The 26,499-nt window shown below is 41.3% G+C and overlaps 1 protein-coding gene across 2 annotated transcripts; it reads left to right on the top strand.

The window, feature by feature from the left end:
• The first annotated feature begins 3,545 nt into the window (after positions 1-3,545).
• LOC108006570 (uncharacterized) lies at positions 3,546-11,598 on the top strand. 2 transcript variants are annotated; one of them, XM_070997516.1, is made up of 4 exons: positions 3,546-3,874; positions 8,228-9,427; positions 9,483-10,437; positions 10,474-11,598. In XM_070997516.1, exons 1-4 carry the CDS (start codon positions 3,872-3,874, stop codon positions 11,277-11,279), a joined length of 2,964 nt encoding a protein of 987 aa, XP_070853617.1. In that variant the 5' UTR covers positions 3,546-3,871; the 3' UTR covers positions 11,280-11,598. The 2 variants fall into 2 exon arrangements, with proteins under 2 accessions (XP_070853617.1, XP_036676589.2); XM_036820694.3 differs by having other exon boundaries at positions 9,483-11,597.
• The last annotated feature ends 14,901 nt before the right edge of the window (positions 11,599-26,499 follow it).

Genomic DNA, 26,499 nt, shown 5'->3' with positions numbered 1-26,499 from the left:
ACCTTTAAAAAATATCCATTTTGAAGACGGATTAAATTGTCCAGGAAATTGACGGCCAATAAGTTTGGTTAATGCGAAACCTGACAGCTTGACGATTGTTTTAACAATGCAATCAACTGAAATGCCCTTTCTCCATAAAATAGTTTTACAATGATTTATGGCAATGGGCCAAGGGAAAAATTGAATTTTATAATGGGCTTGGGAACTTTTTAGTTGTTAAGTGACTTTTTTACAACTTGGAAGTGCTTTAAAAAATATTTTACTAAGCAAAATAATTACACGTTGTTGAAATAGACTTTAGGCCCCAAAAAGGTTTACCCCTAGAAAAGTCAAAAGTCAAATGTCTTAAAATATAATAAAAAATTCAATCTTGAATAAGATACCTTTTTATTACGCAATCCGAATATATTAATTCATTAGTTTGATTAATTAAGTCAAAAGAAAGTTACATTTAATTTATTAATGTTATAGCATTCCGTGCTAATTAATGGGCTTTGGGATTGACCTAATTTAAAATGGTTTTCAAATTAATTGCAAATCAAAAAGGGAGTTGGATATTCGGTTTTTGAGGCCTTTAATGCACTGCCAGCTTGTCTTCACTTTTTGGACCCTTATCACCATCGAGCTGGAGGGCTCTTTCCGATGAACACATTTAGAGCTCGAAACGAAAGTAGCCATCAACGCAAGACTCGAGGAAGTAAAAGCGCAAATAATTGCGACCGACCAAAAACAAAAAAAATATATATACATATACCCACACTCGCGGGCACCAATAGATATATATATATAGATATATAAGTATGTATGTAGGGGGATATTTTAAATGTGTAATGACAAAACAACAGCGGCCAACAGATGCGGCCGAAAAATATTGCCACTTAGTTGAATGTTGCTGGTTGCAGTTGCTGCTGCATGTTGTTGCTGCTGCATGTTGTTGCTGCTGCATGTTGTTGCTGCTGCATGTTGCTTGTTGCCAGTTGTTGTTGCTGCAACTGGTCACATGCTGGCCATGCGGCACCCGCAAGATGCAACAGCAGGAAGTCCAAACTTGGCAGCAGCAGCAACTGTGAAGTAACCTGGCCAAGAGGGAAGAGGGTCACCAGTGGCCAAATGGATGTCGTCTGGCGACTGGGTTGTGCGAATTTTCGAATTTCTTCCATACCCTTGAATTGAGTATTTACATTTTTGAGCTTCTTTCATTTTGAGCCTTATTATACTAAAAAATAAAAAAATCGGGGTCACCAAAGTGCATTTTCAGATATTTTCTTCTAAGAATCGGCATTTCTGCAATACAATATATATGATTATTTTTATTACTTATTATTATACATAGGAATGAGCTACTTTATTTTAAGTCTTATAATACTATAAAAATTTAAACAATCGGGGTCACCAAAGTGCATTTTAAAGTATTTTTATAGGAAAAGCTTCTGAAGATCTGTCATATCTGCAATACAAGAAATATGTTTTTATAAGGCCATACTGATTTACTTTTTCATTCATTGGGTTTCACTCAAACACAAAGTTTTTGGGTCACCAATATTTTTCCTTTAAGAGAAAAGTCAAAGCTTGTATGGTATTTTGCCTTTCCTTTGATAGGGTATCTCTGTTTTTAGTCCCAAAAATGCAGTCTTCCTTTCTGGTTTTCAACTGCAGTCCGTCACTAAGGGAGAAGGAGTGGATTCCCAGTTTCATTCCCCGATTCGAGAAAGCCAGCGCGTTTCTTTCCCGTTTTCTGGGTTTTGTTTTGGCCAGAGAGTCTTGAGATAACCATGACGATCATGGCGATGATGACGATGATGATGATGGTGCTGGGATTGGGATGCAGATGAGGATGTCGGCGATGATGATGATGGTTTGGCTGACGGCGAGCCAAAATACAAATTCAGAGAAAAGAGTGGCCCAAGAAATGCAAATGAAAGCGAAATCGAGTCACGCGAAGGCCGCGCATCTCCATCTACAACTCCATTCCCCCAGAGACCCCGAAAGACCCCCTCTGGAAACCAAGATGAAAACTTGATCTCTCGGGCGGCTGCAACTTCTTCAACAAGTTGAGAGGCGAAGCACTTTTATGACTCAACTTTGTGGAAAAGACGGGGCATAAAAAAGACGAAGAAAAGGGAAAAAGAGTTCCACTATCGGACATTGTGGCAAGTGTGTTGACATTGTTCTACTGCCGGTTGGCCCATTAAAGCAACTCATGAATATCCAGAGCTTGGCAACCTAGAAAAGCTGCTTCGACTTTCGGCGATGACGACGAGACAACTATTAAGTAATACGAAATGGAAATGGAAATTATGTAAATACCACATGCATATTAAACGGAATAGAAATGGAATCTGTATTGATGTTGAGGTGGTCATCAAATAAGTTTACCATTGGCTTTAAAATAAAATAAATTAAATGGTAGTGGCATGGAAAATATGCCATATTAAATTCATTTTATTGGGCTGATAGTTATAAAACCTTATTAAGTATTAATGAAAGTAAGAGATAAAGATCAGTAATAAAATTTCAAATACCTTTAGTATGTTTTAAATGCTAAAGGGTCTTAAGTTAATCAGCTTTTCGATAGTGTTGGAAGAACATTAAAATATAATATGTAAATTAGTAAGTAAGTTAAATATATTAAAGATCTATCAAACATTTTCCTGATTCAAAAGAAAGATTTTGATCTTATTAAGTATTAATGAAAGTAAGAGATAAAAATCAAATAAATTTACCTTTAGTATGTTTTAAATGTTAAAGGGTCTTAAGTTAATCAGCATTTTGATAGTGATGGAAAGACATTAAAATGTAATAAGCAAATTAATAAGTAAATAAAATATATTAAAGATCTATCAAAAATTTTCATTATTCATAAGAAAGATTATAATCATGAGATATTTTATTGAAAGGGGAATACTTGTATCTATCAGTTCCAATCCATTTGCAACTCATGGTGAATCTCCCCAGTTTCCTGGGTGGCACTTGGCGATCATGAGGAAGCGTTCGCTCGGAAACCCATTAAGCTTGCCATGTTTACATTGTCGAGGGCCAGAGACTGAACCACTCGAGAATCGCTTTTTGAGCGCTGCTCAAGGCTCTGAACTTTGACAAGGATCTTCAACTTCGACTCCGAATGCGGCAAAAATGACACTTGGCATCGAGAGGTGATGATGATGATGATGATGATGATGATGATGATGATGATGATGATGATGAGTACCACTGCCCCATGTGGCAAGGTTGCTCTGCTCGCAGAGCTTCTTCGATGCCAAGGTATCGATGTGAAAATGTTGCAAAACTGGTCGCCAGAGAGGGAAAAAACTCTCGACTTCGGATGAGGCTGTCCCTTCAACTCGGCACCTTGCTCATTTGGGCTTTGGCTCTACGTCTGTGGGTCGGGTTTACGAAATTTCTTCACTTTCGGTTTCGATTCGGATTCCGATTCCGATTCGGATTCGGATTCGTTTTCGGTTTCTTCAGCGGCTGCGCGGCGGCTGAGGCAGCGACGCCGGCGTTGGCCCGGCTATTACCTATATGAGCTGCCGTTATCATCTCAGCGGCAGCATTTTAAACTCGCGACTGACAAGCAGCGGTCGCCGTCGCCGATCCGTTGTCGAGAGATCCCAGATCTCCAAAAACCGAAAACCGCATCTCGAGATCTAAGATCCAAGATCCCAAACGATCCGTACCGATTCGTACCGTTCCGAACCGATCCCGCGATCCGTTCCGTGAGTGCCGCGTTTTGTATATTATTTTTTTTTCAATTTTTTTAAAAGTCCCGCATCCTTTTGAGTGCAGTGTGCCGCCCATCAAGAATCGCATCGAATCATCTTAATTTTTTTCGAGTGCCTTGTGCCGAGGATAACCCACACCAGCAGCTGGCATGGTAAAGAATCGTTTCCCTAATTGGACTCGAGTGCAAAGGATTACGGAAGAAACTCAAACACAAGCCCAATTAGGAGAAAAGTCCAAGTGACTCGGGGGAAATGCCAGCGAAAAAGTTAACCGCCCCCTTTGGGAAAGATAGATTTCCCAAAAACTTTGGAAAAATCCCAATACACAGAAAGAATTAAAAAAAGGGGGAAAATAATTTAAAGGCATTACTTTTAAAAAAATGGGATTTGTTGAGCCCTTTTTATAGGAAAAACTATCAACAAATAGGAAAAATATATTTATATTTCCATAGTTGACCATAAAATGAAGTCTTATAAAATCAGGATCAACATTCGGAATACACGGGGAAGAATGATAAAAGGATACCACTTCCAAAAGTTGTTTTTGGATTTTTATAGAAATTCTTAACAATGGAAAAAGAAATATTTATATTTAAAAAGTTGACTCTAAAATAGTTGACTTATAAAATCAGTCTCAATATTTTATTTTCCCCGTGCAATGGTATTATTTTTGGGTGGGCACGCCTGCGCCTTGCCCTTTGACCTTGCCACACGACCTCTGCTAATTGATGAGGGTTGCCCGGACTCTAAACGAAAATTGATGCAGGACCCGGATTTCTTGGCAAATCCTGGCCCAGATTATTCATTTGCTGCCTGAATCCGGAGGCCAGGGGTCAGGGGTCAGGGGCCACGGGCTAGCAGCTCCTGTCTCCAGACATAATTTATTCATTATCGAAATTGATTCATAAATAATTTCGCATTCACATTTGCCCGCTTCTGCGGGGCGTTGGTGGGGTAAATTTAATTAACGTAGATTACGATTCCCGACTTTTGGGCCAGAACAGGCAGCTGTGGCCAAAAACTTGGGGCCCCGAATTCCCCCGGCAACCCTTTTTGGAGCCCCTCCCCCCTCCCAAAACCCGGAATCGCTTCCTGGCTGAACTTTTGCTGTTTTCATCTTCGAACTAAATTTACGTCTTCTCAGCGAGAGTGAAAGTTTTGCCGGCCCGTCTGTTTGTTTATTTGTTTTTCTGTTTTATTTTTATTTAGTTTTTTTTTTTCGTTGCCGTTGCCTGGTTTTCATTTGTTTGCTGTCTGCCGTTTGTTGTCAATTGTTTAGCATCAATAACAAATATTTGTGGCCTATGCTAATGAACAGAAATCGAACGCCGGGCTAAAGAAAGCGGTGACTGAAGTGGTGACCGCCCCAGTGAACAGTGACCAGTGACAGGTGATAAATTTAGGGCCCCAAATAGCTGGGATCTAAGTAATGGGTTGGGTAATTGCGAATAACCTAGTTTAACTTGGGGAAATTGGGTGAATTTGGTAAGGGTCTGAGTTTATTTTGGATATAAGGGTGTTCCACAATTTGATTTGATTCTTTTGAATATATTTTTTTTATAAAAGAGTGACTAGTAAGATCTGTGTAATGCGAATAACCCATGTTAACTTGCCGATGGGTATACGATTATAATCCATCTTAAATATCATAATACATATTATAAAGGGTTACGATTTTATTCTTTCTTAAATATCCTAAAATATATTATATATCATGCTGTATTCGCTGGATAAAATCATCATAGCGATCTATTTTCTTGAGCTTAACTGTACGAATGCGACCAACTGGCTTAGTGACTCGTACACCCGGCATAATAAACCCATCCCAAAAACAGATCCACAATGGAATGGAGTTGCAAGTGCTGGCCACATGCGGGTCACTTCACACGGCTCACAGACAATGGGCACAGAAAGCCCCCTCATCTCTCTAAAAAAAAACTAAAAAAAAAAGAAGACATCACCCCCGCCCAAGCCCACACCAGCAGCCCCTTTAATTGTTTGCCATTTCTTTTATAATGTATTTTCATTATGCGGCGCATAATTTCACTGCCAACATTTGTGACACCTACTCATCCCCACGAAACGAACCTCACAGATACGCAGATACATGGCCGTATGGAGATACACCCGGAGCCAAGTGAAAGTTACCATTTCGGCGTTTTTTCTGTATCTTCTTCTCCGCCTCGACCGCTTATGACATTTTAACGCCGCCGCTGGCCAAAAAACACAAAAAAAGAAGAGAAGTAACAACATATTTTGTGGCTTATTGTGATACTCGTATTCAATGCGCATCGCTGACCATTGAGGTGCACTTTTCCATTTCCAAAGATTGCTGATTGCCCCGCATTATGCAATCTTGAAAAAGAGACGAGGCGATCGTAGTAAATGGCATAATAACTTGGCTATTACGCTGGGCTTGCAGATGATGGTTGGGTTCTATTAAATTCGGATTTATTATCTCGGGAAGTTATGTAAGATATCTTAGGAGATTTTTAGGATCAATTGAAATTATATAGAACATTTTTGAATAGAAGATCATTACATCTTATATAGAAAATACCTTCTAGCTATTAAAGATCATTTTCCTAGTTATACAACTTCCTGGCTTTTTTATAACTCCCCCATTAAAAGTCCCGCATAATGGAGCTGTGTTTTCAAAAACCGTGATTCATTGAGTAAAACATTTACTCATCTTTGATACCTTCACCTCTTGCATAACTCCAATCACTTTCTTATATAAGGGCATTCCAGCCTCGTCACCTTTTGCGGTCGATCCGCGTGCTTTTTGCCATTTTTATTGGCATTACCGGCTAAATCGCTTGTTGTGCGTGGAATTTTGAAAGAAGCGCCGTTTAGATTTGCTTTCTGGCCCGTTTTAAGTGGCTTATTTTTGCCATTGTTGCCGCAGCATTTGTTGTAAAACATAAAACCAATTAAATGCCCCCCCTTTTCTTGCCCCCATCCATCTTGGCCAATGGTTATTTTCGGTGCTTTTGTTTTGGCTTTGTGCTTTTTTATTTGGCTGACACGAAGTCGCCACTCGCCTGCTGAATTATTGATGATCATGATGAGCGGCCACATCCATGATAATGACAATGGTAATAACGATGATGGCCAGTCCGGCCGGGTTATGTTTTAATTAGAGCGTAATACGCCAGCGTTTTCTGGGCAACCGCAATGCCAATTACACCACACAACAAACTTGGCCCAAATGGATCAATTAACGCCTGCTCGTTGGCCAAAATAATTGATGGTACCTGAAGATTTAGCCATGTATTTGCTTAAACTAAAGTTAAATCGTTTTTTAGGTCACCACGAAAGTGCACTATTATTATTTTGTGTAATAAAAATTATACAATTATTATTAAGAGTTTGAAATAGCATATATGATGTAATACAAGTTACCATAAATAGATCTAGATTTTTAAGATGTTGGCTTATAATTCCCAACAAAGCAATTAAAATAATTGGTCATGAAGTTGTAAAATATTTTTAAACGATCTTTGAGGGTCAACCTGAGCCTTATATTTAAAGTGAACTTATTTTTCAAATTATTTTTTAATTTCTAACTTTACCTTGTTGCACAGTGTTGACAGTCGAGCAAATGGAGGCAGGTCGTAGGTTTGCAAATTAGCGCAGATTATGGTTACATATTTGGGCAGGGGTTTGGGTGACCCACGCACACACGGAAAACGACACCTGGCTGGGGGGCGAATGGCGAATGAACCCAGGACCTGTGACCTGCGACCCCTGACAAGCCTTGACAAGTTGCCATCGGCCAAAAAGGTCACCGAGACAGCTGACAAATGAGACGCGGCCAAAAGGGGTTAAGGGGGTGGGGTTGGGTCGAGGGGCCAGGGGGTTAAGGCCGGAGATGGATGGCAACTAGAGACACTTTGGGCGGATGCCACTCAATAAACATTACGATGTCGGTTAGCCGACTAACCCCTCATATTACAACTCTTTCTGCCGCAATCATTTGTTATATTTCAAAAAAATGGTAAACATAACTTCAGACAGCTGAGGTTTGTACACTCTTAGGGAAATTATTATAAATATCTTTAATTTAAAAGGTTTAGAAAACAGTTGAGGATTATAGAAAACATTCAATATAAGGCCTAAATTAAAGGGCTTGTAGTTAAAGTCTACCCTTCCCGTTTATACAGTTTAAAGTATTTAAATATATTTATATTTTAAGGCATTGCCCATTATAATACCTTAAAAAAGATAATTCAAATATTATTTAATTTTTTAGAGAAAGAGTATTTCCTTGGTGTTGTAAAAATCTCCCATTTTAACCACAATTTTTATATGCTTTTGAGCGATTAACAATATTTTATGCCAGAGCTATGGACTTCATTTTTTGAGTAATGCCCCCTGGATGTTTGGTTTCCCTGGAGGAGATTAACTTCCGGTCCAATCGCTCGGGGCCAGCTATTTTCCTATTTCCTACTCCAGATGCCATCTTGACAAATGACTGACCCACATTATCCAATCCATTCCAGATGCTCCGTTTGACCCTGCTGGTCGCCTGCTGCCTCTGCGCCGCCCAGGCGGTGTTGCACGGCAAGGATGTGAAGCGCCGCGAGGCGGGATTCGACACATACGGTCCGCCGCCACGCCCTGCCCCCCAGTACGGACCCCCGCCCCCGCAGCAGCACGTGCCCCACCGGGAGTACGGTGTGCCCCAGCAGATTCCCTTCCGGGAGTACGGACCTCCGGCCCTGAAATACGGTCCACCCAAGCTTAACTTCCTGGGAGGAGGAGGCGGTGGAGGTGGCGGAGGAGGTAGCTCCCTGCATGAGCAGATCAAGACCCACTTTGGGGTGCCCAAACCTTTCTACGGACCTCCGCATATCCAGCACAAGCCTGCCCAGCAGTACGGACCACCTCCGCCGAAACCAGCACCCCAGTATGGTCCACCTCCCCAGCCAGCGCCCCAGTATGGTCCACCCCCGAAACCGGCACCTCAGTATGGTCCACCACCACCGCAGTACGGTCCACCCCCACCACTGAAGATCCAGCACCGCCCGGCTCCTCAGTACGGACCACCCAAGCCACAGTATGGTCCACCACCTCCGCCGCAGCTCCTGCCCTCGCCACATGCCGCTCCCCTCTTCAAGCCCGCCCACCAGCCGGCTACCTCCTATGGACCACCTGCCTCCGGCCCACTGAATCTGCCACCCAAGCAGATCTTCGATGCCCCACCCCCTAACTATGGTCCACCACCTCTACCAGTGGCCCTGCCCGGCAATGGACCTGCCACCACGATCATCCTGACCAACGGTGGAGGACACTCGGGACCAAGTGGACCCAGTGGACCTAGTGGCCCGGGACCAGTGAAGCAGGTGCAGATCCAGATCGACTCCTCGGGACATACGCACAGTGTGAGTGGCTCCCAGGCGCCCTTCCACACGGCTTGCGATGGCTGGAAACCGATCCCGGCTCCCATTGGAGCCTACGTCGAGCAGAATCACATCGAGACTCAGGGTGGCTACAGCCAGGTGAACCAGGGACACGGTGGATCCTTTGGAACCCAGTATAGTGGTGGTGCAGGAGTGGGAGGCTCTGGAAGCGGAGGCGGTAGCATCATCGACGGACTCTCGGATGAGCAACTGGTGGCCGTGGCCCTTCAAGGAGGCGGCGATGGAGCCCATCTGATCACCGGACCCGGAGGCAACTCCATCGAAGCGGAAGCTCTGCAGGTTAGTTGGTGCCCAACTCCCGGTTAACCTTTTCTAATCTTATTATCTTTCTAAGGCCGCCATTGGCTCCCTGGATGACTCGTACTCCAAGCCACCCTCGGATTCCTTTGCCCCCGGCTCAGTGCACGCCCAGAAGTACCAGACCATCGGTCACTCGGGATCTTCTAATGGAAACTATGGACCTCCACCACCTCCACCAAGTGGAAACTACGGACCTCCTCCACCACCACCCAGTGGAAACTATGGACCTCCACCCAGTGGCAACTACGGACCTCCACCACCGCCTCCTCAGGGCAACTATGGACCACCACCTCCCCAGTTTGCCGCCCTCACCAGCAGCAGCAGCAATAGCCACTCTCACTCCCACTCCCAGTCCAATGTAAACATCCAGTATGGTCCTCCTCCATCCGGAAATCCTCAACCCTTCCCGCAGCATGGAGCCGGTCAGCCCAACAAGCCGGTGGCCTATCGCCCACCTGTGCCCGCCGGTCTGCTGGAATCCATTGGAGCCACCGTGCAGCATCTGGATCAATTTGGGGTGAAGCCTCAGCAGCAGCCAGCCACCTACATTCCCCCTGCGGCCAATGAGATTCCCCTGGCCGGATCTGGTCCTCCACCACTGCCCGCTCCGCAGGCTCTGTACCAGCCACCACCTCCTCCTCCGCCTCAGTCTGCCCCCCAGGTGATCCTGCAGCAGCAGCTGCCTGCCCCACAACCAGGACCCTCCTTCATTCACCAGAACAAGTTCGGACCACCGGGACCACCGCCACCACCTGAGCCCCAGTACCTGCCACCTCCTCCGCCACCAGTGGCCAATGTGCGTCCTCTGGGACCTCCGCCACCACCTTCCCAGCAGTATCTGCCCTCCGCACCACCGCCACCACTTTTCTACCAGCAGCAACAGCAGCAGCAGCACCACCATCACTCGGAGAACAGCTACAGTGAATCGCAGTTCCACTCCCAGGGATTGCCCCTTCCACAGCAGGCTCCTCGCTTCAATCTGCAGCAGGGTCAGCAGTTCCAGCAAGGTCAGCAGTTCCAGCAAGGTCAGCAGTTCCAGCAGGGTCAGCAGTTCCAGCAGCAGCAGCCCATCATCATCCACGACTGCGGACATGGACCCAATCTGGTGAGCAGCAATGGCTACACGGTGCAGCAGCAGCAGCAACAGCAACAGCAGCAGGTGCAACACTTTGGCAGCGTGTCCGCCGCCTCCGCCGGAGCCTACAACGCCATCTCGCAGAGCATCCCAGTGGCCGAGCAGCACACCCAGCAGCTGGTCAGTGGACCCGGCGACAGCTATGGTCCTCCGCCCTCTGGCAACGACCTGGACTACGACCACACCGGCTATGCCTCGCAGAAGAATTCAGTGGCTGCCCTGCCCGATGGCACTGATCCCCACCAGCTGCCCGGTTTGGATGGCCTCGATGTGCTGTCCGCCCAGAAATCGCAGAGCATCCAGCTGAATGGACAACAACCCACGCAGAACTTCCAGGTGCAGTTCGGGGGATCCCTGAACAATGCACCCGGAGTCTCCGCTGGCGATGCCAACCACGAGGAGATCCTCTCCCAGGGTCTGCTGCAGTCCATCCTCACGGCCATCGAGCAGCCAGGCAGTCAGCAGAATGTGCCCCAGAACCACAAGGCCCAGAGTCGTTCCGATGAGCATGATCAGGAGCAGGATCAAGCCCATGACGAGGAGAACGAGGAGCATGAGCATGAGCAGGCCAGCAGCTCCTCCAATCGCGTGGAGGTGCGTGTGCTGCCCGAGAATCCCGACAACGAGGAGGAGACCCCCGCCGAGGTCAAGGAGATCGAACCCATTGTGGTCAACGACGAGGAGGCCAAGCATTAGTCAGTCACTAGTTAGCATCGAACTCATCAGCGCCGCTTGAACCTATTTATTGCTGCCTCATCATCATCAACTAAGAGCTAACCCCAGTCTGTCCCCCCAGTTGCCATAAAGTGAAAGTTCAGGGGGCAGGAGGGGATCGGATTGGATCCACCACAGATTTTTTTATTAAAAAAAAAAAACCATATAAGTAAACACAAAGAGAACAAAGAAGCTAAGCATGCGGATTCGACGTTGCCCCGCCGCATGAAAAGTGCCTTTTCATGCTCGCAGCTCGTGTATAAAAATTATTTAAAATAAATAATTAATTTATTATAGCATTGTATTGTATTTTATGCTTTAAACAATAAATAAATATGTATGTATACAGAAAAAAAAGCGAAGATACTCGAGGAGGAAAGCTGCCTCGAAGTGCAAGTCATCCGAGATCTCAGGTTGGAGAGCCCCAGTCAATGGCAAATGCAAAAATGGTCAAGGTGAATGAACTGTGAACTGGGTATTGGGAAGGGGGCGGAGCAGGGGGCGTGGCTGTCTTCAGCCGACAAAGAGCTTCTCATAGAGCACTTACAAGTATCAAGGTAAAACAAACATTCAATCGCAGTGATTTGCACATTATTTTGACAGATTAACTCACAGAACTACAACTTTTTTATAAAACTACTCTAGGTACATAAGTTGTAGTCTATAACTTGAAAGCCGGATGAGTAACTGATATTAAAAATGTATCTAATCCAAATATGTACTAACTTTTTTAATAATTCTTCCTTTAAGAAGGTCAAAAATTGTTTGCCTCCCAATTTTTCATTTTTCTCTTATCACAGGAAGGTTAATTAATAAATAATTCTTCAACAGAGTTTCAAATGATTTCGGGTTCAAGTTTTCTCACGCTCAATTCCGATTCCTTTGCCAATTTCAATTCAATTCCATGGCATCCGCATCCGCATCCGTATCCGCCTCCACATCCGCATCCGCAGAGCAATGGACTTGCCGACTTGGGCCTTCCAAAGAGCAACAAGAAACAATAAAAGACATAAAATTAATTAAATTAGCCATAAACAAAGCGAAAGGTGATTAATTAACTAGAAATTTATACCGTTATATAACCGAGGGAAAAAGGCATGAAAGACGTGCCCGCTTTCTAGGGCTGGGTTCCGCCCCCAAAAAGGGTGCCCCAAATGGGTGGTTCGTTGGGTGGTTAGGTGCTGAAGCTCTCGCCGCTTTATTTGCCCATTCATTAATATTTGGTTGCTTCAGTTCGGGCCAGAACCTGGACTCGCCTTGCTACTGATTTCGTTTCATTCACCTGCACTGGCAGAAAAATGTACTGGGAATGGTTCAAGAAATCGCTTGATTTAGACAAAGTCACCAAAGAAGTATTATTAAAATGTAGACTCAGGAAAAAGCATTATTTTAGAAGGTTATTCAATTTCAAGCTGTATGATAAGCTTCAGTATTCAATCAATACTCAAAATCAATATTACAAAGTATTTTTCTCAGTGCATGTTCTGACTTCTACTTCATTTTTGCCCCATTTGCGTCCACGTAGCCGCTACCTTTGTTTGCCAAGGCGTCGAAGGGAATGGCGGACGGAAGGCTCGTCGGACGGACGGAATGATAGACGGACAAGCGGACAAACGGACAAACGGACGGACAGACCGACGGACGGAGGCCAATGGGTGGTTCATGGACGGAGTGGGCGGGAAAAAAGGGGCCGCTGGCAGCGCTTTCATTCAGTTTGCGCACTTTTAATTAATGTTATTAAAAAGTCAAAATGAGCAGCACCTAAAATGGCTGTGAGAGGGAGTGGATGGTCCTATCTTTCGGAGAAAGTTCAGGGCAATTGCATGCAATTCTGGGAGGGAAAGTATTAAGACTCGGTCTTACAACGGTTTTAATTATCCATCAGTCTAAAGTTTAGAATATTCTAGCTACAAGTACATAAGTCTTAGGTCTCCAAAATTCAAACATCTTAGATAGAACTCACAGCAGTGATCCCAGCGCTTACCAGACTCTTCTGTACCAGACCCACAAATTAATCCTCGTAAACTTAACCATCCGAATGTCAATCGCCCGAATAATTCTTATTAAACCAGCGGCCAGGCTCCGCCGAGATACTTTCAATGGAAATTCAGAGGGACCCACAGTGGACAAGTTGTAGCACGTATTTTCGCTGTGGCTTCGCTCGATTCTCACTTATTTCCATTAACTTTCGCAATTTGACTTTCGCCATGGCCATTGCCATTGCCATCGCCATCGCCATCGCCATTCGTTGAAGCCAATGCCTGATCGGCTGCCAATTGTGTAAATTTGTCATTTCAGTCAGCGAAAAACGCGAAAAATGTAATTTGCAGCAACAATTGGGGGAAAGTGGTATTTTGATTAATCGTCGATTTGCATGCGAATGCGGAAATCCAACAAAAATCCAGCCAAGAAAATCAATCCATATAAAAGAGAGCAAATTGAAGAGTTATTCTACGTGGCAACGCTTTTTGTATGCCCTGAAATTTTTTTTAAAATTTTATTCGCTTGGTAAAATGGTAAAATAATATATTAAAGTTTCATTTTAATATTGGCTTGTATAATTGCTGATACTGCACTCGGTATATTGTGTTAAAAAATATTTGGCTTGAATAATTATAATTATTATATAAGTTTTTCAAGTGTATTTTAATTCTTGTTCAAATAATTGACATTAAATGTGCTCCAACCACTAATGGGTTTCTGTTTTGTTTTTTAGATGCTCACCTGTTTTTATGACCCGGTCTACTGTCACATTACCCCTTGGCTTAAGAGTATAACAACAACTTCCGGCAACATAAAACTATGGAGGGCTGGTCGAAACCAGACCCAGCGAGTGGTAAAATAAAAATAAAAAGAACAACAGCAGGCATAAAAGGAAAGAGTGCTGAAAATGGTGTTGATTTTTCAGCATTTTATTGTGGCGTTTTTTGCCCCCCTCTCTCTCTGGATTCTTATTTACCATGCGGTGTTTTTAAAGCGGCTGCCGTCCTGTTTACACGGCGTATACGTAATACGCATTACGTATACGCAGCACGAATACGAACGGTAGCTGGAAAATGCGGGTATCGGGCATCAGAATGCAATGTGTTGTTGGTCCTGCACTTAGGTATTTACCCAGTGCCAATGCATTGGTCTTTTTTACGGGTATCTACAAGGCTTGGATCGGTTTCTTGGCCATTTTTTTTTTTGGCGGGGCAAAGCTATCGGGCAGATGGTCCGCCTACTTTGGCGAATGATGGTGTTTGTTTGCACTGGTCACGCAGAAAACGGGGCAACCCTAATTACAGTTAATTGGTGCCTGCTGTGGGGGGCTGGTGGTTTTCCACTGGGCGGCGGGCAGGACTTTCCCCGTCTGATGGGCCAAAGCTTATACGCACTGCGCGACAGGGCAAAAATACACAATTTTCCACTTTGTACTAATCAAGAACTCATTATCCTTCATTATGCTTTTCAAGTTGCCGTGTTGGCGGCGTCCTTCCGCCCCCAACCCCCTCCTCACCATTTTTCAACCCCATCCTAATGTCGCCGGCGCAGCTGCAACTGCAACGCGGAGACGTGAGGCTTGTAGCCACACAGGAAAAATTAATCAGCAAAATCAGATCATTTATTTATTTCGCCATCTATTTATAAAAACTCAATGCATTGTAATTCAAATTGAGTTGCAGGAGTAAATAAGTGGTCTGTTAATTTCCAGGAGCTTTAAATATTACTTTAAAAAATTTTAATGTCAGTCTTCCAGGTGTACTCCTTGATCTGAATGTCAGTTTTTCGCAACAAAAATTCTGTGTTTTGGTCGCCATAGTGTCAAATAAAATCAGAATAAAGAATGTCATACATTGCTGAGTTTTAAATCTTAAGAATTTCTTTTCTGTCCCTGAATTCCGTTTTTTGGCTGCCAAACCAAAAGTATTCGTCAGAACGAGGAATGTCATACCTGGCTGAGCTCGTTGCTTAATTTCCAATCGATTGGCATTCTAACCTGAAAATTTTTAATTTTTTGCCATTTTTCGAAAAAAAGCGATGCAAAAAATGAGAAAATTGGTCAAAAAATAAATTTTTCTAAAAATGATGAGGATCGTTAGCATTTTAAGCAAGCTGCTCAAAACAGTCGGTCTTTTAGCTGTACGCCTTAATTTGGCTAAGCTACGATGTAACTACCGAAAAAAAATTTCGCATTTTTGACAAAAATATGCGTTTTGTATTTTTGACAAAAATTTGAACCCTTTTTTTCGACAAAAAAATGCGGTTTTTTGGCTGCCAAAACAAAAGTATTCGTCAGAACGAGGAATGTCATACCTGGCTGAGCTCGTTGCTTAATTTCCATTCGATTGGCATTCTAACCTGAAAATTTTTCATTTTTTGCCATTTTTCGAAAAAAAGCGATGCAACCCCTACAAAAAATGAGAAAATTGGTCAAAAAATAAATTTTTCTAAAAATGATGAGGATCGTTAGCATTTTAAGCAAGCTGCTCAAAACAGTCGGTCTTTTAGCTGTACGCCTTAATTTAGCCGAGCTACGATGGAAAAAGCGAAAAAAAATTTCGCATTTTTGACAAAAATATGAGTTTTGTATTTTTGACAAAAATTTGAACCCTTTTTTTCGACATAAAAATTCAGTTTTTTGGCTGCCAAACCAAAAGTATTTGTCAGAATGAGGAATGTCATACCTCGCTGAACTCGTTGCTTAATTTCCAATCGATTGGCATTCTAACCTGAAAATTTTTCATTTTTTGTCATTTTTCGAAAAAAAGCGATGCAACCCCTATAAAAAATGATAAAATTGGTCAAAAAATAAAATTGGCTAAAAATGATGAGGATCGTTAGCATTTTAAGCAAGCTGCTCAAAACAGTCGGTATTTTAGCTGTACGCCTTAATTTGGCAGAGCTACGATGGAAAAAGCGAAAAAAAATTTCGCATTTTTGACAAAAATATGAGTTTTGTATTTTTGACAAAAATTTGAACCCTTTTTTTCGACATAAAAATTCAGTTTTTTGGCTGCTAAACCAAAAGTATTTGTCAGAATGAGGAATGTCATACCTCGCTGAACTCGTTGCTTAATTTCCAATCGATTGGCATTCTAAACTGAAAATTTTTCATTTTTTGCCATTTTTCGAAAAAAAGCGATGCAATCCCTATAAAAAATGATAAAATTGGTCAAAAAATAAAATTGGCTAAAAATGATGAGGATCGTTAGCATTTTAAGCAAGCTGCTCAAAACAGTCGGTATTTTAGCTGAACGCCTTAATTTGGCAGAGCTACGATGGAAAAAGCGAAAAAAAATTTCGCATTTTTGACAAAAATATGAGTTTTGTATTTTTGACAAAAATTTGAACCCTTTTTTTCGACATAAAAATTCAGTTTTTTGGCTGCCAAACCAAAAGTATTTGTCAGAATGAGGAATGTCATACCTCGCTGAACTCGTTTCTTAATTTCCAATCGATTGGCATTCTAACCTGAAAATTTTTCATTTTTTGCCATTTTTCGAAAAAAAGCGATGCAACCCCTACAAAAAATGAGAAAATTGGTCAAAAAATAAATTTTCCTAAAAATGATGAGGATCGTTAGCATTTTAAGCAAGCTGCTCAAAACAGTCGGTCTTTTAGCTGTACGCCTTAATTTGGCCGAGCTACGATGGAAAAAGCGAAAAAAAATTTCGCATTTTTGACAAAAATATGAGTTTTGTATTTTTGACAAAAATTTGAACCCTTTTTTTCGACATAAAAATTCAGTTTTTTGGCTGCCAAACCAAAAGTATTTGTCAGAATGAGGAATGTCATACCTCGCTGAACTCGTTGCTTAATTTGCAATCGATTGGCATTCTAACCTGAAAATTTTTCATTTTTTGCCATTTTTCGAAAAAAAGTGATGCAACCCCTACAAAAAATGAGAAAATTGGTCAAAAAATAAATTTTCCTAAAAATGATGAGGATCGTTAGCATTTTAAGCAAGCTGCTCAAAACAGTCGGTCTTTTAGCTGTACGCCTTAATTTGGCTGAGCTACGATGGAAAAAGCGAAAAAAAATTTCGCATTTTTGACAAAAATATGAGTTTTGTATTTTTGACAAAAATTTGAACCCTTTTTTTTCGACTTAAAAATTCAGTTTTTTGGCTGCCAAACCAAAAGTATTTGTCAGAATGAGGAATGTCATACCTCGCTGAACTCGTTGCTTAATTTCCAATCGATTGGCATTCTAACCTGAAAATTTTTCTTTTTTTGCCATTTTTCGAAAAAAAGCGATGCAACCCCTACAAAAAATGAGAAAATTGGTCAAAAAATAAATTTTCCTAAAAATGATGAGGATCGTTAGCATTTTAAGCAAGCTGCTCAAAACAGTCGGTCTTTTAGCTGTACGCCTTAATTTGGCTGAGCTACGATGGAAAAAGCGAAAAAAAATTTCGCATTTTTGACAAAAATATGAGTTTTGTATTTTTGACAAAAATTTGAACCCTTTTTTTCGACATAAAAATTCAGTTTTTTGGCTGCCAAACCAAAAGTATTTGTCAGAATGTGGAATGTCATACCTCGCTGAACTCGTTGCTTAATTTCCAATCGATTGGCATTCTAACCTGAAAATTTTTCATTTTTTGCCATTTTTCGAAAAAAAACGATGCAACCCCTATAAAAAATGTTAAAATTGGTCAAAAAATAAAATTGGCTAAAAATTATGAGGATCGTTAGCATTTTAAGCAGGCTGCTCAAAACAGTCGGTCTTTTAGCTGTACGCCTTAATTTGGCTGAGCTACGATGGAAAAAACGAAAAAAAATTTCGCATTTTTGACAAAAATATGAGTTTTGTATTTTTGACAAAAATTTGAACCCTTTTTTTCGACAAAAAAATGCGGTTTTTTGGCCTCCAAAACAAAAGTATTCGTCAGAGCGAGGAATGTCATACCTGGCTGAGCTCGTTGCTTAATTTCCAATCGTTTGGCATTCTAACCTGAAATTTTTTCATTTTTTGCCATTTTTCGAAAAAAAGCGATGCAACCCCTACAAAAAATGAGAAAATTGGTCAAAAAATAAATTTTCCTAAAAATGATGAGGATCGTTAGCATTTTAAGCAAGCTGCTCAAAACAGTCGGTCTTTTAGCTGTACGCCTTAATTTGGCCGAGCTACGATGGAAAAAGCGAAAAAAAATTTCGCATTTTTGACAAAAATATGAGTTTTGTATTTTTGACAAAAATTTGAACCCTTTTTTTCGACATAAAAATTCAGTTTTTTGGCTGCCAAACCAAAAGTATTCGTCAGAACGAAGAATGTCATACCTCGCTGAGCTCGTTGCTTAATTTCCAATCGTTTGGCATTCTAACCTGAAATTTTTTCATTTTTTGCCATTTTTCGAAAAAAAGCGATGCAACCCCTACAAAAAATGAGAAAATTGGTCAAAAAATAAATTTTCCTAAAAATGATGAGGATCGTTAGCATTTTAAGCAAGCTGCTCAAAACAGTCGGTCTTTTAGCTGTACGCCTTAATTTGGCTGAGCTACGATGGAAAAAGCGAAAAAAAATTTCGCATTTTTGACAAAAATATGAGTTTTGTATTTTTGACAAAAATTTGAACCCTTTTTTTCGACATAAAAATTCAGTTTTTTGGCTGCCAAACCAAAAGTATTTGTCAGAATGAGGAATGTCATACCTCGCTGAACTCGTTGCTTAATTTCCAATCGATTGGCATTCTAACCTGAAAATTTTTCATTTTTTGCCATTTTTCGAAAAAAGGCTATGCAACCCCTACAAAAAATGAGAAAATTGGTCAAAAAATAAATTTTCCTAAAAATGATGAGGATCGTTAGCATTTTAAGCAAGCTGCTCAAAACAGTCGGTCTTTTAGCTGTACGCCTTAATTTGGCCGAGCTACGATGGAAAAAGCGAAAACAAATGTCAAAAATTTGAACCCTATTTTTGGACATAAAAATTCAGTTTTTTGGCTGCCAAAACAAAAGTATAAGTCAGAATGAATGTCATACCTCGCTGAGCTCGTTGCTTAATTTCCAATCGATTGGCATTCTAACCTGCAAATTTTTTAATTTTTTTCCATATTTTTCATTTTTTATCTCAACGATTTTCGTATTCCGATTTCTCTTATGCCTTTTAACAACAGTGAGCATGTTTTGAACTTATTTTCACAGTGCACCCTCTCTATATTATCCTCTAGCTGGCTCCACGGGAACCATTATTCATGTGGTCGGTACTCTGGTTTGGCTGGGCTTCTGCTGCTTTGCTTGGCGAATGGAAGCCCGCAACTGCTGAGCTTAAATTATGCACAATTTTATAAATGCCACGGCAAATGTCGACACAAATACACCAGGGTGGTGGCTCAGGAGAAGGGGTTCAAAGGACGAAGGACGCAGGAACGAAGGGACACACATGAGCACTTAGCCAGGACGTGACTGCGGTCAGCATAAATAACAGGTCAAGGCGTCCGCTGCACCAAAGAACAAGGAGCTTGGGGCCACACAAGGAGAGTCCGGCTCATTTGGACCCTTTGACCGATTACACCACTTCTCCAGGGGCGTAGATGGGCCACATTTTCTGGCATCCTGCTGTTGCAGCATAGGAACAGAAAATATTACTGAATAACGCAAGGCTCTTGTTAACAAAAATCAAATTTCCCTTTCTAGTCCTTATCTCAGTTTTATGCTAGGTTTAAAGTGGCTTATAAACTGAGAAATCATGTAGAACATGATCTTAAAACAAGAATCAAGGCTGTGGTCCAGTTTTCCGAAATACCTAGTAAGAAAATGTGATTAGGAAGAAATGATAGTAGAAACGTTTTTAGCACAGAACATCTAACAAGAAATATTCCCCATTTTAACTTTATTTTTTCCCTATAAATAGTTCTTTGAAAGGTTGAAAGTAGACACAAAATGCGGATTCCAGCACTGGTAAATAACATCAATAACTGGGCTAACATGGCGTAAGTGCTGCCCAAGGATAGGATCCCCCTCGCTTCGAGTCCTTTTTTGCTGACCCACTGAGGCACCGTGTCAATGTGCCTTTAATGAACGCATTTATGCCAAATGGCTCGCTCCAAGGAAGGCAAAAAAAAAAAATGTAAGCCCTGAACAGCAGGACACTAGGAGGCTTCGAAGGAGCGAAATGAAAAGCGCTAATAAAGTGCACTTGTCGCCGCGGCAAAGGCGACCAGCAACAACTAATGGGCATTGGCCAACGCCACTCCCCCCGCCCCTTTTTTTCAGGGGGGAGGGGGGCGTGGCCCAGCCTTGTTTACTGCTGGCCAAAAAAAAAAAAAAAAGAACAAGGACACACGGAGCGGCAAGGAAAGCTTTTCTAATTTCAGTCTGTGGCGCATAAATCTTGACTCCTGGCCAAACGGGAAAGCTCTCCATTGTCCACCCACTGCAGTCGGTTAAAATTATTGTTATTGCTGCGAGTGTTTGTTAAAATTTTTGCAATTAAGTTTCAATCCCGGCAGCCAAGGCGTCCATTACAAACCGTTTAGTTGGCCATTCGATGGAGCAGGTCCTCCTATTTCCTATACCCATTCCCCCGATTCTCAAGATGAGTGGTGGGTGTGGAATGTGGAGTTTGCCTCATGCATTTATTCATTTCATTTTGTTTAAGTGACCTTTTGGCCCGGCCAGCGCGTGACCTTTGACCGGGGGGAACAGGTGAGAATGGGTGGTTGGGCGCCTGGGTGTTGGCTGTTGGCTGTTTAATGACTGCACGTAGTCGCATGTGTGAAATGTGTGTTTGTGTGCCCGGCACACTTCATTAAATGCGCATATAATTTGTGACTCGCTCTGAACTTCGAACCCGCTTTTAATTGCCCTCAGGTCACAAGGGCACAGTGGAAAAGGATCTCTAAGCTTTTGCTGAAAAATGGTACAACATACCTAACAATCGTTTCAATACTCTTTAATAAGCTACATTTAATATAGTAATGGTACGATATATGTATACTATATAGAGCATTTACAATTAGAAACAAGTTGTTATACATTATATAAGCCCAAAACAAGATCGTTCCCTTTAAAAGCCTTTAAAATCCTCAAAAAAAAAAGATTTTAGTATTGAATATGTACCCTGTAACATTTCTTTAAACATCTTAGAAGACTTATACTTTCAGTTAACTCTAATAGCAATATCAAATCACTAAGGATTTCTTTTCTCTTCTTTATCATCTCTAAAGTTCTCTGATTTCTATTATCCCATCTGCTTTTACTTACCCCTTCTTTGAGTCCATCACTCTTTCATTTACTTAGTGGACTCAGCATCGCTGATTCTTTGTCTGCAGACTGTGATAACTTAAGGCTGTCCTTGCGAAGATATCTTTGCTGACACTTTTGCCCCCGCAAAACCGCACTTTGGCCCACTGTGCGCAAAGCCACCTTTCTTAGCTGCCATCATGCCCACCCATTTTTGTGATTCCCGTGGGCTTTTCTTTTCGCCCCGCCGGCCATTTTGTAGTTTGTTTTATTGCAATTGCATTACAAAGTCGCAGCTGCTGACAAGTGAGTTGAAATGAATGGGTGGGGAGGGGGTTCCTGTTCCACTGTTCCCAGGCCCAAAATGTTATTCATAGCCGAAGCGGAACAAACGCTTATTACACCTTTTAATTGGGAATTTATGGAGGACTTGAGTGGATGAACGAGTGGGTTGGGCGTTGGAAAAGCGGTTAATTTACAGCTGGGACAGCGGACAATGAGAGGAACCACCCACCTGCCGACGGTGAATTTATGCCGACGTCCAACCCTCCCCCCCCCCCCCCCCCACCAATTCGACGACCTCGAGGGATAAGCAAATAATCCCCTTATAATTAGTAGCGAACAGGAAAGGGGAAAAAGTGGAAACGGAACGTTGACAACAACAGGGCGAAAGCCCAAGGACAACAAGAGGCCGCCAAGTGGTTAATGTTGAGCAAATTATTAAATTTTTGGACCGGCTTAATGGGGGCGTGGTCTAGGCGGGGCCATAAAAAGATTAAACAGGCGAGAGCGGCGTGTTAATTTATGGCCAACAAATATGCTCGACAAAACGTTTAAGCAGGCCGCCTCTCCGTTCGTCCTTTGAAAAAAGGACTCGCCACCAGAAGCCAAGGCCAAATGTCCTTTGGGGGGAGCCAAAAGGACCCTTGAGGTAGGGGGAGGTAGGCAGTGACAGGTGGCCGTAGTCGCTTAGACCCGCTTAAAAAGTTGTAAAATTTGTTAAAATACTTGAGCGCGTCGAATAAAGAAAGCATGCGAAAAATTAAACGAGCGTAAATAATATAAAAAGCAACGACAAATGGACAATGGCATGGGCGGTGTTCGGATGTTTTTTAGGAATGGCAGGATATTCGCGGGTTGAGCGGACTAAGCAGATAGCAGCTGCATGGGACAAGTTTTGGGGGGGAATATCGGCACAAAGGACTTTCTTTGTTCAACCCTGCACAGAAAGGTTAGTTGCGAAACAAAATGTTCGGCCCACGAGGTTGTATGAAAAGTAAATGAAAGGCTTAAATGCAAAAAGTCCTCAACTGTAATTAATTAAGGGGACAACTTAAAACATCTCCGTACCTCTGCTTTATTATGCCCAGAAGAAGTCCAGCATATTCATGCTTTTTTTGTAAAATGATCCCCAACCTATAATAAATTAACTTACTTAACATGAAGCTGCAATTTTTAAATTAAAGAAAATTATATCTTATAAAATATGAAAACTATTTTAAAATTGATTATTTTTTAAATGAATTAATAATACGAAAATAATATAAAATGGCCATATTATCAGAGGCAAAACTTAAATAACACCAGTTTACAAAAAAAAATTGATGAAATACGCCTTTCAGGAAACCTTTGTTTTCCGGTAAGATACATCTCCCTGATTAAGAAAAGGGCACTTAAAATTTTTTCTATGGTACCAATTTTTTTTAAAGTGTAAAAAACGTTTTTTGCACTTTTTTATTTTATAACTTGAGTTGTGATAAACCGAATTCGGTCATTAAGGACTCATTTTACAGGTAATAGAATGCCCTTTAACTTTCTTATACACATCATTAAGTTCCATTCATTAGTTCAAAAGCTACACTTCGTCAAAGTTGAAAAATTTGGAAAAAAATCAAAAACGCTGGCATAAATGGCTTCTTTAAAAATACACGCGTAAAAACCGAAATTAGTTTTATGTTTTTTTCTTGATGGCTGAACCATAACGGAGAATATGCGCCATAGATCACGACAATCCGTTGGTAAATCGATTTTTAACAGATTTTTAAACGTATATACCCAAGTTCATTATTCGGGAGCAGCGGCCGTTAAACGTTATTTTAAATTTTCAGTGTTGGGGAACGTAAGAATTTGGTGCAAGTTGTTATGCATAACGTCAGTTTCCTTGCTAAAAATATATGAAAATGATTTCCTCGTAACTGCAATCGCATACTCTTTAGCTTGCCCAGCGCTATAGCAAAGAAACTGACGTTATGCATAACAACTTGCACCAAATTCTTACGTTCCCCAACACTGAAAATTTAAAATAACGTTTAACGGCCGCTGCTCCCGAATAATGAACTTGGGTATATACGTTTAAAAATCTGTTAAAAATCGATTTACCAACGGATTGTCGTGATCTATGGCGCATATTCTCCGTTATGGTTCAGCCATCAAGAAAAAAACATAAAACTAATTTCGGTTTTTACGCGTGTATTTTTAAAGAAGCCATTTATGCCAGCGTTTTTGATTTTTTTCCAAATTTTTCAACTTTGACGAAGTGTAGCTTTTGAACTAATGAATGGAACTTAATGATGTGTATAAGAAAGTTAAAGGGCATTCTATTACCTGTAAAATGAGTCCTTAATGACCGAATTCGGTTTATCACAACTCAAGTTATAAAATAAAAAAGTGCAAAAAACGTTTTTTACACTTTAAAAAAAATTGGTACCATAGAAAAAATTTTAAGTGCCCTTTTCTTAATCAGGGAGATGTATCTTACCGGAAAACAAAGGTTTCCTGAAAGGCGTATTTCATCAATTTTCTTTTGTAAACTGGTGTAATTATAATGCATCGCATTATAGGCAAAAATTCATTTTAAACAAACCATTTTAAGCTCACTTCGCTCACAAATAAATCGAATATTAGAATAACTCTTTGGTAATTTTATTTTATTTTTTGAGACTCTCCTCCTTTTGTACAAGCTGTCCTTTTTGTCCTTTTACCATTCCCCAATGAAGGCCCAATTAAGTTTTTGGCGGGTCATCCCAGGGGATTCCTCTGCAGTCCGGACTTGACTTATCCCGAGGAATGGGACAGGGACTTTTGCCCGGTTACTGGCACAATCAGATGGCTTTCAGTCGGGCCAGAATGCAATCAAAATGAGCTGCACAAAGCCGGAGCCGCATTATCCGATGTCTCTGGCATTGTTTGGCCGGATGTCCATGGCTCCTCTGCCTCGCTTTTGAGGACGGACGTTAAGGCCCTTAATGAAAACTGTCAGACAATGACAACGATTTCCATCGCCGTCCCAGCCGATCCATGTGCAATCATTGATCTGGGATATTATTATTAATATTTCATATAGGGACAGTCTCCGGCTCTGTCTCATTATGAAAACATTTAATAAAATTGCGATTAAATTCGCAAATAAAAGTGCGTGGAGCGCCGGAGGGAGGAGGGGAATAACGTTCAACTAATTAAGTTAATATTCCGAGACAAAGGGGGCAGTCGTAATTTATGGCCATTTGCATTTACATCGATTTCGGAAGGTCGGTTGTTGCAATGGCGAATGGAAAGTTAAGCAGAGTGAATGTGGATGAGGCGGCTACTTTCATGTCCATGTCGTCCATGATTCAAAAGCGTCATGCATTATGCAAATTAATTTAACTACAAAAAACAAGGCAATATGCAAAAGTCCTGCAAAAATGCAAAATTAAATAAATGAAATAAAGGAAAAGCCCCACAGCGAGCGAAGACAAATAAAATGGCAAAAAAGTGCAGTGCAATCATAGCTGACAGTGCGAAATTAAATCAAATAAAACATTCAATGCGATCGCAGACAGAGACAGATAGAGGGGCAGAGAAAGAGATGGAGACAGCGGTTGGGCAATCGAAGCCACCTAGTAAATTAAATATTAATTACAATAAATCAAAATGGAGTGGACAATCGGATTTCTATGGGAGCGACTTTAAGCTGAAAGATTTAAATGTTCTGGAACAACAAAGCTGGCAAGCTCGTTAAATAAAAACAAACCCTTTTTCATATATTAAGGAAACGATTGCACCACCAATTCATTTTCAGCTGAGGAACCCAATAATAACACCTAAATTTCCTGTTATTGTCGGTAGTATGAAAACGCGGGTCTTCGACTGTTATATTAACTTACTTACTTTCTTTTCTCGTACCACTTCTTTGGAGTAAACTACCAATCTGAAAGTTAAATTTTCCACCCATATTTCCACCTTCTCCCATTTCGTGCCGAGTGCTAATCGATTTGGTAGCAATTTTAACACCTGGGCCAGGCTGCCATAACTTAATTGCCTAGTTGACATCATTTTATGCATGCACACACACCATGTACTTTTAATTGCACATCATCAACAGCTGGATGAAAAAAACGGCGTATGCATAAATTATACACCAAACGTATAGTTTTCATTTAATATTTTTTCCACACCAGTTTCTCCACCAACACTCTAATGCTGGGTGAATTCGATTGGATGTGTCAACAAATTTGCGAGCTATCAAATTAAAGGCTGGCGCATGGAATTCCGATTCCCAATTGGAAGGGAAATGGCCACAAAACGGTCACAAAGTGTTCACATCTGGGTGACAGGACCATTGTTCGAGCTTCGAATTGAAAATGCAGCGTTTGAGTTTTTTTTTGTTTTTTTTACACTTTTATTGAATTCATATTTGGTTTTTGTGATCGAATCTCTCGTTTTTCGGTTCAAATTGCATGGTTCTGAATGTCTGTGTATATGTATCTGTGTTTGTGTATCTTTGTGTGTCTGCTGTGTATGTGTATGAGTGTGGTAATTACCTTCGTTAATCTGTTCTTAAACCTATGCAATTTAATCCTTTACTTTTGTTCCACTTGATGGTAGGATCCCATTTTCTTACCCTTTCCGTAATTATAGTTATTATGAATTGTAATATTTCAAAGTGTCCCGTTTCAATTGGAACAACACACATATTTTCCATTGAATTCGGCATTTTTCTTATTTAACCACATTAAAATTGTTTGCTTTTGACGCCATTGTTTATGCTTAAA

The sequence above is a fragment of the Drosophila suzukii genome, chromosome X (genome assembly GCF_043229965.1).
Source record: "Drosophila suzukii chromosome X, CBGP_Dsuzu_IsoJpt1.0, whole genome shotgun sequence".
NCBI lineage: Eukaryota > Metazoa > Arthropoda > Insecta > Diptera > Drosophilidae > Drosophila > Drosophila suzukii.
The sequence above is the reverse complement of the archived record's forward strand: the minus strand, read 5'-3'. Positions and strand labels throughout refer to the sequence as shown.